Below are 13115 nucleotides of genomic sequence, written 5' to 3'. Positions count from 1 at the left end.
CCATAAGTCACCTCCAGATCCTTTGAAGCAAAACCCAGCTGTTATTTTATTTCTAAATATTTAAGTATATCTCTCTAAGTTATTAGAAGTTTAAAAAGATATGACCACAATATAACAGTATCTTTTAAAGAAGTTTTATTTTTTAATGTAAACACTTTTATCTTTTGTAGTTTGTGCTTTTTGTGTCTTCTTTGGGAAATCTCCCCTACTCCTGTATTTTCTTATGGAAGTATCTTACATTTGGTTCTTTAATCCAGCTGGATGTGTTGTTTGGGATTGTTTTTGTTGCTCTGGATTTGTAAGTCAAGAGAACCATTTCCCCCCATGTGAACAGCCATTCTTTACTGACGTCCATCCTCCCCCACTGACTGTCCTGTCACTGGCGTCATTTTGTCATATGTCGCACGCCTAGGTCCTCCAGGCTCCTTCCTTCATCTGTTCCTGTACCCTGTGTCAGCGGCACCCTGGCTTGCTTACTGCGGTTGTTAGTAAACCTTGATAATTTACAGTCAGCTCTTCCCACTTCTTTTATTCCTCAGAATCACTTCAACCCTTCCTGTTCCTTTATTCTTTCATATAAATTGTTTATTCAGTGTGTCAGATTCCAGGAATGGGCCAATGAGTATTTTTATTGGACTTACATTGAGTTGAGAGATTAATTTGGAAAGAATAGATGTTTTAATACTTTATAAAAATGTTATGACTCCATTTCTTTGTCTTTAAATGTATTTCAATAAACTTTACAAATCTTTTCCATATTGGTCAGTCACATTTTTTTATGAGATTTATTCCTTAGCATGTCATATTTTCTGTTGCCAGTGTAAAAGGTATTTTTATATATTTTGTGCTGCAAAGAGCTTTACTTTTTCCATTTGGTCCAAAGCTTGAGAGAGGGCTCCAGGGTGTTAAAAAGCTGCCGAGTGGCTTTAGAGAGGGGCTTCAGGCAGAAGCCTTGATGTTAGCGGGGCTCCTAAAAGACCCCTGGGCTCCAGAGGCTCCTAGTCTTGCTTGAGGGTGAGCCTTTTGAAGAGATATTCATCCAGTCCTGCCTGGGGACCAGCCAGTGTGCGAGGGTTGGTCAGGTGGTCACCTGTCTTCTTGATGAGTTTCACCTCCTTATCTAGGAAGTGGTTCTACAGGAAGTCACAGATGTGGGGGTCTGCACGGGCAGAACCCAGGCCGTGCAGATCCAAAATGGTCTGCTCCAGGTTCGTCTCCAGGAGAAGGGAAGCTTCAATAGTGTCCTGGGTTTTACCCCACTCCTCTTGAGACGGCTTCTGCACCTCCAGGAAGATGGCGTGGCCGCTGCGCTGGCTTGGGATTTTCAAGAGATGCTGGAGGGCCCTCGTGCTTCTCCTTGGCCAATTTGCAAAAGAAGTAGCCCACACCCTCCAGAGCCACAATGTTGCAGTCCAAATAGAAGCCCAGAGAGAGGTAGGTGTAGAAGGCCCGCAGTGTAAGTGACTGACAGTGGCCACCACCTCCGTGGAATAATTCTGACCAATCTGGGAGCTCATGGTTGATCGGTATTAAGGAGTTAAGCTCCAAAAATGGTGGTGGCTGGTCCTGGTGATCGTGGACAGCTGAGTGACTGATTCTGAAGGCTGCCACTGGAAAAACGATTGGAGGGTGGTCGGAGGCTGGAGCGAGGGGCATCCCTGGGACTGTTCCGTCCAAGCACTGTTGAAGGAAGAGACGGATCCGCGAGACTGCAGAGGGAACTACAAGTTATTTTAAAATTATACTTTTTATCTGTTACTGGTGAGCTTCCTTGGTGATTCTGCCTGCTGATGCAGGAGACACAGGTTTGATCCCTTGGTGGGAAAGATCCCCTGGAATGGCTACCCACTCCAGTATTCTTGCCTAGAAAATCCCATGGACAGAGGACCCTGGAGGGCTAGAGTCAATGGGGTTGCAAACAGTTGGACACAACACAGTGGCTAAACAACAACAACAAGAGGTGATGACTACAAAACTGGCTGAAATAGATTTTTCAGTTTGAATTCCTGGATCATGTAGGCTGTATGAATCTGAATTCTAAACCCGAATGGAAATTGACCTGTGGTTACAAGTTTTCAGGATTTTTGTTTTTCCCTCTTCTCTCCAGAGCCAGATGTTGAGGCAGATAAGTTTCCTAAACATCTTGTTTCCTCCAGTGGGACAGCTTTTAAAAAAAATATTAGGTAGTTGGCCTTTCATTGAGGTGGTGGCCCTTTGGAGATGTTGCAGAGAAATTATAAATTGTATTTTTACATGGCAGTCTCTCTTGCCCTCCTGTCTAGAGACCTGCTGCCTTCTTTGTTCCCTCAGCACCGGCCTCCACGAGGGCGGGCCAGCACAAGGGGATTAAGGACAAGTAAACTCGAATTTACTTGGTAAAGAGGTGCGGCCGTGAGGAGCTACCCCAGGTCCAACAGGCGGTGGCTGCGCGGGCGCAGGAGGGCCGAGAGGAGCTACTCCGCGTTCAAGGTCAGGAGGGGTGGCCTTGAGGAGATACCCCTCACCCAAGGTAAGGTACAGCGGCTGCACTTTGCTGGAGCGGCTGTGAAGAGATTTTCCACGACCAAGGTAAGAGAAACCCAAATAAGACGGTAGGTATTCCTAGGGGGCACCAGAGGGCAGACAAACTGAAATCATAATCACAGGAAACTAGTCGATCTGATCACATGGACCACAGCCGAATGTGGTCCACTGGAGAAGGGAATGGCAAACCACTTCAGTATACTTGCCTTGAGAACCCCATGAACAGTATCAAAAGGCAAAATGATAGGATACTGAATGAGGAATTCCCCAGATCAGTAGGTGCCCAGTATGCTACTGGAGCTCAGTGGAGAAATAACTATAGAAGGAATAAAGGGATGGAGCAAAAGCAAAACCAATACCCAGCTGTGGATGTGACCAGTGATAGAAGCAAGGTCCGGTGCTGTAAAGAGCAATATTGCATAGGAACCTGGAATGTTAGGTCCATGAATCAAGACAAATTGGAAGTGGTCAAACAGGAGATGGCAAGAGTGAACGTCGACATTCTAGGAATCAGTGAACTAAAATGGACTGGAATGGGTGAATTTAACTCAGATGACCATTATATCTACTACTGTGGGCAGGAATCCCTTAGAAGAAATGGAGTAGCCATCATGGTCAACAAAAGAGTCCGAAATGCAGTACTTGGATGCAATCTTAAAAATGACAGGATGATTTCTGTTCATTTCCAAGGCAAACCATTCAATATTACAGTAATCCAGGCCTATGCCCCAACCAGTACTGCTGAAGAAGCCGAAGTTAATCGGTTCTATGAAGACCTACAAGACCTTTTAGAACTAACACCCAAAAAAGAGGTCCTTTTCATTATAGGGGACTGGAATGCAAAAGTAGGAAGTCAAGAAACACCTGGAGTAACTGGCAAATTTGGCCTTGGAGCACGGAATGAAGCAGGGCAAAGGCTAATAGAGTTTTGTCAAGAGAATGCACTGGTCATAGCAAACACCCTCTTCCAACAACACAAGAGAAGACTCTACACATGGACATCATCAGATGGTCAACACCGAAATCAGATTGATTATATTCTTTGCAACCAAAGATGGAGAAGCTGTATACAGTTAGCGAAAACAAGACCAGGAGCTGACTGTGGCTCAGATCATGAACTCCTTATTGTGAAGTTCAGACTTAAATTGAAGAAAGTAGGGAAAACCACTAGACCATTCAGATATGACCTCAATCAAATCCCTTATGATTATACAGTGGAAGTGAGAAATAGATTTAAGGGACTAGATCTGATTGATAGAGTGCCTGATGAACTCTGGACGGAGGTTCGTGACATTGTACAGGAGACAGGGACCAAGACCATCCCCATGGAAAAGAAATGCAAAAGAGCGAAATGGCTGTCTGAGGAGGCCTTACAAATAGCTGTGAAAAGAAGAGAGGCGAAAAGCAAAGGAGAAAAGGAAAGATATAAGCATCTGAATGCAGAGTTCCAAAGAATAGCAAGGAGAGATAAGAAAGACTTCCTCAGTGATCAATGCAAAGAAATAGAGGAAAACAACAGAATGGGAAAAACAAGAGACCTCTTCAAGAAAATTAGAGATTCCAAGGGAACATTTCATGCAAAGATGGGCTCGATAAAGGACAGAAATGGTATGGACCTAACAGAAGCAGAAGATATTAAGAAGAGGTGGCAGGAATACACAGAAGAACTGTACAAAAAAGATCTTCATGACCAAGATAGTCACGATAATGTGATCACTGACCTAGAGCCAGACATCTTGGAATGTGAAGTCAAGTGGGCCTTAGAAAGCATCACTACTAACAAAGCTAGTGGAGGTGATGGAATTCCAGTTGAGCTATTTCAATTCTTGAAAGATGATGCTGTGAAAGTCCTGCACTCAATATGCCAGCAGATTTGGAAAACTCAGCAGTGGCCACAGGACTGGAAGAGGTCAGTCTTCATTCCAATCCCAAAGAAAGGCAATGCCAAAGAATGCTCAAACTACCGGACAATTGCACTCATCTCACATGCTAGTAAAGTCATGCTCAAAATTCTCCAAGCCAGGCTTCAGCAGTATGTAAACCATGAACTCCCAGATGTTCAAGCAGGTTTTAGAAAAGGCAGGGGCACCAGAGATCAAATTGCCAACATCCGCTGGATCATGGAGAAAGCAAGAGAGTTCCAGAAAAACATCTATTTCTGCTTCATTGACTATGCCAAAGCCTTTGACTGTGTGGATCACAAGAAACTGTGGAACATTCTGAAAGAGATGGGAATCCCAGACCACCTGACCTGCCTCTTGAGAAACCTGTATGTAGGTCAGGAAGCAACAGTTAGAACTGGATATGGAACAACAGACTGGTTCCAAATAGGAAAAGGTGTACGTCAAGGTTGTATATTGTCACCTTGCTTATTTAACATATATGCAGAGTACATCATGAGGAACGCTGGGCTGGAAGAAGCACAAGCTGGAATCAAGATTGCTGGGAGAAATATCAATAACCTCAGATATGCAGATGACACTACCCTTATGGCAGAAAGTGAAGAGGAACTCAAAAGCCTCTTGATGAAAGTGAAAGAGGAGAGTGAAAAGGTTGGCTTGAAGCTCAACATTCAGAAAACAAAGATCATGGCATCTGGTCCCATCACTTCATGGGAAATAGATGGGGAAACAGTGGAAACAGTGTCAGACTTTGTTTTTTTGGGCTCCAAAATCACTGCAGATGCTGATTGCAGCCATGAAATTAAAAGACGCTTGCTCCTTGGAAGGAAAGTTATGACCAACCTTGATAGTATATTAAAAAGCAGAGACATTACTTTGCCAACCAAGGTCCGTCTAGTCAAGGCAATGGTTTTTCCCGTGGTCATGTATGGATGTGAGAGTTGGACTGTGAAGAAGGTTGATCGCCGAAGAATCGATGCTTTTGAACTGTGGTGTTGGAGAAGACTCTTGAGAGTCCCTTATACTGCCAGGAGATCCAACCAGTCCATTCTGAAGGAGATCAATCCTGGATGTTCATTGGAGGGACTGATGCTAAAGCTGAAACTGCAATACTTTGGCCACCTCATGCGACGAGTTGACTCACTGGAAAAGACTCTGATGCTGGGAAAGGTTGGGGGCGGGAGGAGAAGGGGACGACGGAGAATGAGATGGTTGGATGGCATCACCAACTCCATGGACATGAGTTTGAGCAAGCTCTGGGAGTTGGTGATGGACAGGGAGGCCTGGCGTGCTGTGATTCATGGGGTCGCGGAGAGTCGGACACGACTGAGCGACTGAACTGAACTGAACTGAAACTCGAATTAAAACGGTGGATGGGTGCAGGTCCCAGGAATCTGAGCTCCTACGCTCCTTAGCGACGGAAATACCCCCGGTTCTGGGCGCGAAGCACGTCGGGAGTTGTAGTCGCCACTCCTGGCGGAGGTGGGAGGAGCGTGTGAGGTTTGCGCAGGCGCACACCTCCCGCCCGGCAGCATGGCGGAGCTAGCGCATCAGCAGAGCAAAAGAAAGCGCGAACTGGACGCCGAGGAGGCGGAGGCGGAGGCATCCAGCACTGAGGGAGAGGAAGCGGGCGTTGGGAATGGTACTTCTGCCCCTGTCCGCTTACCTTTCTCCGGCTTTAGGGTGAAAAAAGTGCTGAGGGAGTCTGCGCGGGACAAAATCATTTTCCTGCACGGGAAGGTACCAATAGGCAGTTCTGGGGAGGGGATACGGAAGGGGGTGACCCAATCGTCGCCTCGGAAGCGGATTTTTTTTTTTTTTAATAGATTCTTCGGAAAATAACAATCGCATTCCTGGGACGGGGGAGGCAGAGTGCACTAAAATGCATCCGAGGGTTGGTTCGTGGAGGAGACAAGATTATCCGTAAAATTAAGGGAATTAACACGCGTAGGGCTAAATTTCCTAATTCCTCTTTTACTAAAATAAAGACTAACACCAAAATCACTGCAGATGCTGATTGCAGCCATGAAATTAAAAGACGCTTGCTCCTTGAAAGGAAAGTTATGACCAACCTAGACAGCATATTAAAAAGCAGAGACATTACTTTGCCAACCAAGGTCCATCTAGTCAAGGCTATGGTTTTTCCAGTGGTCATGTATGGATGTGAGAGTTGGACTGTGAAGAAGGCTGAGCGCCGAAGAATTGATGCTTTTGAACTATGGTGTAGGAGAAGACTCTTGAGAGTCCCTTGGACTGCAAGGAGATCCAACCAGTCCATTCTAAAGGAGATCAGTCCTGGGTGTTCATTGGAAGGACTGATGCTAAAGCTGAAATTCCAATACTTTAGCCACCTCGTCTGAAGAGTTGACTCACTGGAAAAGACTCTGATGCTGGGAGGGATTGAGGGCAGGAGGAGAAGGGGACGACAGAGAATGAGATGGCTGGATGGCATCACCGACTCGATGGACATGTGTTTGAGTGAACTCCGGGGAGTTGGTGATGGACAGTTAGGCCTGGCTGTGCTGTGATCATGGGGGTCGCAAAGAGTCGGACACGACTGAGCGACTGAACTGAACACCAGTAGAGTGTATTGCTGATTAAAAATCACATGTTGAAGTCCCTAAGCATTCATCGTTCATTCATTAAACCTCTAAGATGCTAGTGAAAGTGAAAGTGTTAGTCATTCAGTCCATCAGACTCTTTGCGACCCCGTGGGCTATATCCCACTAGGCTCCTCTCTCCATGGGGTTCTCCAGGCAAGAATACTGGAATGGGTTGCCATTCCCTTCTCCAGGGGATCTTCCCAACCCAGGGATGGAACCCATCTCTCCTACATTGCAGGAGAATTCTTTACTGTAAGATGCTAGTTCAGTTAAGTCACTCATTGGTGTCAGACTCTTTGTGACCCCATGGACTGCAACTCACCAGGCTTCCCTGTCCATCGCCAACTCCCAGAGCTTGCTCAAACTCATGTCCATGGAGTTGGTGATGCCATCCAACCATCTCAACATCTGTCAGAAGCTAGTAAATGTTGCTGGATGGTCTTGTTCATCCAGGCCCCAGGCAGTGACATAGAGACTGTGGGAGGTTTGATCCTTCCTCTACCGGACTCCAACCCAACAAGGGAGACAGTTTATTCAATTGCTGGTCCAGTTTTACAAGTCATGAGCTGACAGGCCAGCACTGATCTAGGTGCAGGAGTCCTGATGAAAATTACCATCTTGATCTCCAGGAGTGCACAATATCTTCCAGTAGACAGACACCGCTGGCTCAAATATTATGTGCTCAGCTTTCTAGCAGGGACTCAGGAGAGACCGAAAACCACTCCAAGAACTAGTGAGGAGGCCGTCCAAGGGTTCTCCAGAACTCCTGGCAAGAGCTTTCACTTTTGGGAGCTCGGGAGAACCTGTCTGAGGCATCTGAGCCTGTCTCTGTGTCTCATTTTTTTGACCATGTGGGATCCTAGTTCCCTGACCATGGACGGAACCCATGCCTCCTGCATTGGAGGTGCGAAGTCTCAACTACTCGACCACCAGGGAAATCCCTGCATCTCATGTTTTTTAGCAAGGTTCTGTCTGGTTCTCTGAGCCCACCTGTCTTCAGACTGTGGTGCCTGCTGAAGATTTTAACCTAGAGAACCTTTGAACTTGAAGCTAGTTGGGATACCTAAGAGATTCTATTTTCTGTTTCAACGCTGATTGTTTGTGTCGCTTTGGGCAATTAATCTTCTCTAGACCTCAGCTTCTTCATCTGTAAAATGGGGAGAATTTGATAGAGGCCTTGTGAGCCTAAAAGAGAAGATAGTGGAGAAGCTTTGCATCTTTCAGAAGAAGGATGCCACAAGTATTTGGGCCGATGAGACGTCTTCTGTGGGAGGGGGAACATGGGTACCTTTGGCTAGACTTCCCCAGAGGGAAGACTGCAGGGAAGGAAACCCCGAGCGTTGGGATTGCAGAGGCCCTGGGAGCGTTTACGTTTGCTCTCCGGGCCTCCCCTGTGGTTCTGCCCCTGGGCCCACTGATAGTGTCTCCCCCACAGGTGAACGAGGCATCTGGGGACGGGGATGGGGAGGATGCTGTCGTGATCCTAGAGAAGACGCCATTCCAGGTGGACCAGGTGGCCCAGCTCCTGAAGGGCAGTCCTGAGCTCCAGCTCCAGTTCTCCAATGATATCTACAGCACCTATCACCTGTTCCCTCCAAGGCAACTCAGTGGTAAGCTGGGAGTGGAGGTGGCTGTCTGCAGGGAGAGTGCGATGGTGGGAAAATTTGCATGTTCCAGTTACAGTGGTCCCCTGTGGAGGACGCTTGGCATTCTATGAAGACATTTTTGGTTGTCAGAACTAGGGAGGTAGGGTGTTGCTGGTCCCTAGAGGATGGAGGCCAGAGATGCTGCTAGATATCCTACAAAGCGCTGGATGGGCCGCCACAACAAAGAAATGGCAGTGGTGTCAAGGCTGAGAAACGCAGCTCCAGCATGATGTGCTTTGGGGCGGGAGTGTGATTCATAGGAATAATGGTGATTGTCCATACTTCTTAAACCGTTTCTGTTGTACTGGCCACCAGTTTTAAGTATTCTACATGTGTCATTGTATTTAATCTTCAGAACAGCCCTATTTTGGTAGGACTTTAGAGAGGAGGAAACTGAGGTTTGGGAAGGTTAAGAAAGCTGTCCAAGATCACACAGCAAATAGATAGCAGAGAAACTGAGATCTTTAGTTGACCAAGGAGTTGCCTTCACCTTGTGGCTATGGAATGAGCAGTGTGCCAGGTGCTGTAAGATCAGTTAGTTTCCGGAAGGAACTCACTGTCTAGGGTGGGGAGACAGGGAGTGTAATTGAAGAGGGACTTGAGAAGGGGAGGATTTTGTGGGTTAAGAAGCAGAGATTTTTGGTCATTTATGGTTGCCTGAAACACAAGACCTTGTACTCAGCCCAAATGTGATGTGGGACCAGGCAGGCCTTTCCTGCAGAGGTTGGGGAGGCCAGCCTTTCTTCTTCTGGAGGAAATGGCCTGAGCTGGGTTATGGACAGGCCAATTGATGTGTACAGAGGTAGGTTATCACTTTTGATCTTTTATAGTTTTATTACACTTCAACTGAGGGGGAAAAAAAGCAGAGATTTGTTTTTTTTTTAATGATTTCTTTTTTGGCTGCCCTGGTTGGCATGTGGGAGATCTTAGTTCCCCAACCAGGGATTGAACCGGCGCCTCCTACAGTATAAACATGGATGCTTAACCACTGGATCATTAGGGAAGTCCCAGAGATTTGGTTTTGATCACAAGTATTAATACTTTTTAATTTATTAAGAAGAAGAACTGACTCATTCTAAAAGACCCTGATGCTGGGAAAGATTGAAGACAAAAGGAGAAGGGGGTGACAGAGGATGAGATGGTGAGATAGCATCACCAACTCAATGGACATAAATTTGAGCAAATTCTGGGAGATGGTGGAGGATAGAGGAGCCTGACGTGCTGCAGTCCACGGGGTCACGAAGAGTCCGGCATGACTTAGTAACTGAACAAAAAGAGGAAGAATATTCCATGCCAAAAGCTAGACATGCTATGAGCTCTTTTCCTTTCGATGATTAGATTCAGAAGGCAGCTTTGTGGAAAGCATGAGGGAGGCTGGTTGGCCTTGAAGGTTCCTTCCAGCCAGGAAATCCTGGGATCTGCTTTGCAGCACAGGGCAGTCTTCTAATATCCTTCTGTCTTTTTTTGCCCTCCAGCATTTAGGAACAGCTTGGCTTTACAGATATCCTGCCACAGTCTTTTGGATAGGCGTAGTCTTTTCTGTATCCCCAATAAAGGGTGCTGTTGTTGTCTTTCGGAAATATATGTGAACATTTGATTTGAGACAAGCAAACCTTTCATGGCTGAAAGCAAAAACAGCCTGATCTTTTATTCAAAGAGGGTCAGATTGATCTGTTCCCATCGACGGAAACGGACTTTATTTGCTTTCTCAGGTGCTGACGTTTAAGCAAATGTAGTGCTCAAGGTGAGATGGCAGAAGTGTGCCAGGAGACACTGTAGCTGCACCGAACTTGGAACAGCCCCCACCTGCAGCCTCGGGGGCCACCGCTCTGCTGCGAGCCCTTCCCGCTCCTTGCCCTCTTCTCTCCCCACCCTCAGCCAAAATTCAGAAGGTTCTGCTCCACGGATAGACCTTGTAGACTTCGCAGCCTCTCCTTTTCATGTTATTTGTCCAACACAGGTTCTTCTGTGGGGTTGCACACCGTTGGTGGTGGCCGCTGCCCCGTCTTTCTATTTTCGTCATTTTTTCCCCCAAGATAAGCACTGAAGGAGACAGTGGGTTGTCAAGGGCACAGGTGTCTGTCCCCACTCAGCCCCCTGACTGTCACACTTTTCCCCCAGTGGTGTGCACTCTGAACCGTGAGCCTCAGGTGTTCACTCATGTTTTCTAGGGCTCACTGTCTTGCTGTTTTTATTTACTTTTTGTTTCCTTGGCTGCACCAGATCTTAGCTGTGGCATGTGAACTCTTAGTGGCATGTGGGATCTAGTTGCTTGGCCAGGGGTTGAACTCAGGCCCCCTGCTTTGGGAGTCTGGAGTCTTAGCCACTGGACCACCGGGGAAGTCCCTCACTGTCTTTTTAGCAGAGGCCCAGAGACAGTGCGTTACACTTTGATTTTTCCGACTGAAACTATGCCTGGTGACTGGGAAGTGGTAGCAGTCTGGCATTTCCTTGTGCTCCTTATCCCTGGATAACATCCAGGTCAGGGGTTGGCAGACCTTTTCTGTCAAGGACAGGAGATAAGTATTTTAGACTTCATGCGCCACTGAAATCGTCTCTCTCACGTATTAGTTTCTTCTTTTAACCTTTTTTAAAATAAAAATACCGCTCTTGTGTCACTGGATGCAGGAAAACAGGCCACAGGCCAGATCTGACCTTCTGGCCATAGTTTGTCAATCTCTGTTCCAGATTTTTCCCACCCACAGTGTGGTCTGTAGACCAGGAACGTTGGTACCCCTAGGAGCTTGTTAGAAACGCAGCATCTCAGAGCCCGCTCCAGATGGCAGAATCAAAATCTGCGTTTTTAGCAAAAACCCTAGGTGAGTCACACACACATGGAAATTGTTGAGAGGCACTGGTCTGTAAACACCGTCTGTGTGGGGGTGATGTTCACATTTGTTCCTCCATCTCTGACCACCTACTTAGCATCTCCGTTCAGTGCACTCATGGGTACCTCAGAGGTGAATCGTGAGGACCCGACGGGTTGTCTTTAGAGGCACTTGTGTGTGTGCTCAGCAGTGTCCGACTCTTTGTGACCCCATGAACTGCAGCCCGCCAGGCTTCTCTGTCCGTGGGATTTCCCAGGCAAGAAAACCGGACTGAGTTGCCATTTCCTTCTCCAGAGGATCTTCCTGACCCAGGGATCGAACCTGTGTCTCCTGCGACTCTTGCATTGGCAGGTGGATTCTTTACAGCTGAGCCACCTGGGAAGCCCCCACCCCCACCTCCTGCCATTTAGCAAACAGCAGCAATTAGAGGCACTTGGCACATGTGAAATAGTAGCCGCTATGATGGTTCTGATGTGCCAGGCCCTGTCCTGGTGCTGGGGCTCCAGAGATGAGTGACATACCATCTCTGCCCTCTCAGGCCCATTTGAGGGAGGTGGCTCCCCACAAGTTACTTGAAAAGGGGGAAGTAAACCTGTCAGAGTGGGGTCACTGCCTGGATGTAGGGAACAGTGGTCCTTGTCAGTTGGAGCCATGTCAGCCTCATTTCCAGTCCCCAGCAACCAGGCCTACATCAAACGCTCAGTAAATGACCTCTGAAGAGTGGATCCCACAGACCAGCCCACCCTTTTTTTCTCCCTCTGGGGGCCAAGCATTCTACAGCCACCAGGGGGCAGCATGGCCACAGTGTTCCTGTGGTTGGCTCCTCTGGCCTTGGTCCTCAGGCTTCTGGGCCCCGCCTCTTGAATCCTAGTCACCAGCTTATTTCTGAGCAGGCCGCCCTCATGATCTTTTCTGGTATTTCTCCTTTCTTTGGCCAGTTTCTTCTAGCCTGAGGATTTGCTGTTTCCTCACTTATCTCTTCCAGGTTCTTAGCTGACCACAAGAGCCCACCGTGGCCCCTCCTCACCCTGTTGCCCTAGGAGAGCATTGGGGGTCGGAGTCCCACCCAGCCAAGCGCCCAGACTTCCCCGTGATGGGGCCAGGGGCAGTATGTGCTGTGTCTGAGTTTTCCTGTGTAGTGCAGAGGTCAAGGACTCAGGCACACCCAGGCTGGGATCCTGGCCTTGCTGTTTACTAACCGCAAGGAGCTGAGAGTGTCTGTATTCATCCAACAAATTGGGAAGTTGTTGGCCACAGGACATGAAGAGCTGACTTATTAGAAAAGACCCCGGTGCTGGGAAAGATTGAAGGCAGAAGGAGAAGGGGGTGAAGGATGAGATGGTCGGATGGCATCACCAACTCAACGGACATGAATGTGAGCAAACCCCCGGAGATAGTGAAGGTCAGGGAAGCCTGGCATGCTGCGGTCCACGGGGTCACAAAGAGTCGGACCTGACTCAGCGACTCAACGACAACCATGCGCCTGGTGCCAGGGGTGCGCCCGCGAGGACCTCAGATAGTGTCTCCTTTGGGCTCACGCAGGGAAGGCAGACAGCAGCAAGGAGACGCACGTCCGCACGACCCAAGAACAGGAAAGGGGCTGCTCGGGCCTCA

General features: G+C 47.8%; 1 protein-coding gene across 3 annotated transcripts in view; it reads left to right on the top strand.

Annotated features, from left to right (window-relative positions):
- Positions 1 to 5925: 5925 nt before the first annotated feature.
- The window catches only part of DCPS (decapping enzyme, scavenger), a 43186-nt gene continuing 35996 nt past the window's right edge, over positions 5926 to 13115 (top strand). Inside the window, exons 1-2 of one of the 3 annotated variants that reach the window (XM_088832223.1) lie at positions 5926 to 6164; positions 8463 to 8637. In XM_088832223.1, coding sequence (XP_088688349.1) covers positions 5958 to 6164; positions 8463 to 8637 — 382 coding nt within the window. In that variant the 5' untranslated portion in view covers positions 5926 to 5957. The remainder of the gene's footprint in view (positions 6165 to 8462; positions 8638 to 13115) is intronic. The other 2 variants (XM_088832224.1, XM_055415902.2) reach the window with 2 other exon arrangements.

Source organism: Moschus berezovskii, chromosome 25, assembly GCF_049115385.1.
Source record: "Moschus berezovskii isolate FMDL1 chromosome 25, NW_MosBer_1.0, whole genome shotgun sequence".
In the NCBI taxonomy this organism is placed as follows: domain Eukaryota; kingdom Metazoa; phylum Chordata; class Mammalia; order Artiodactyla; family Moschidae; genus Moschus; species Moschus berezovskii.
Note: the sequence above shows the minus strand (reverse complement) of the source record. Positions and strands in the feature narration are given on the sequence as shown.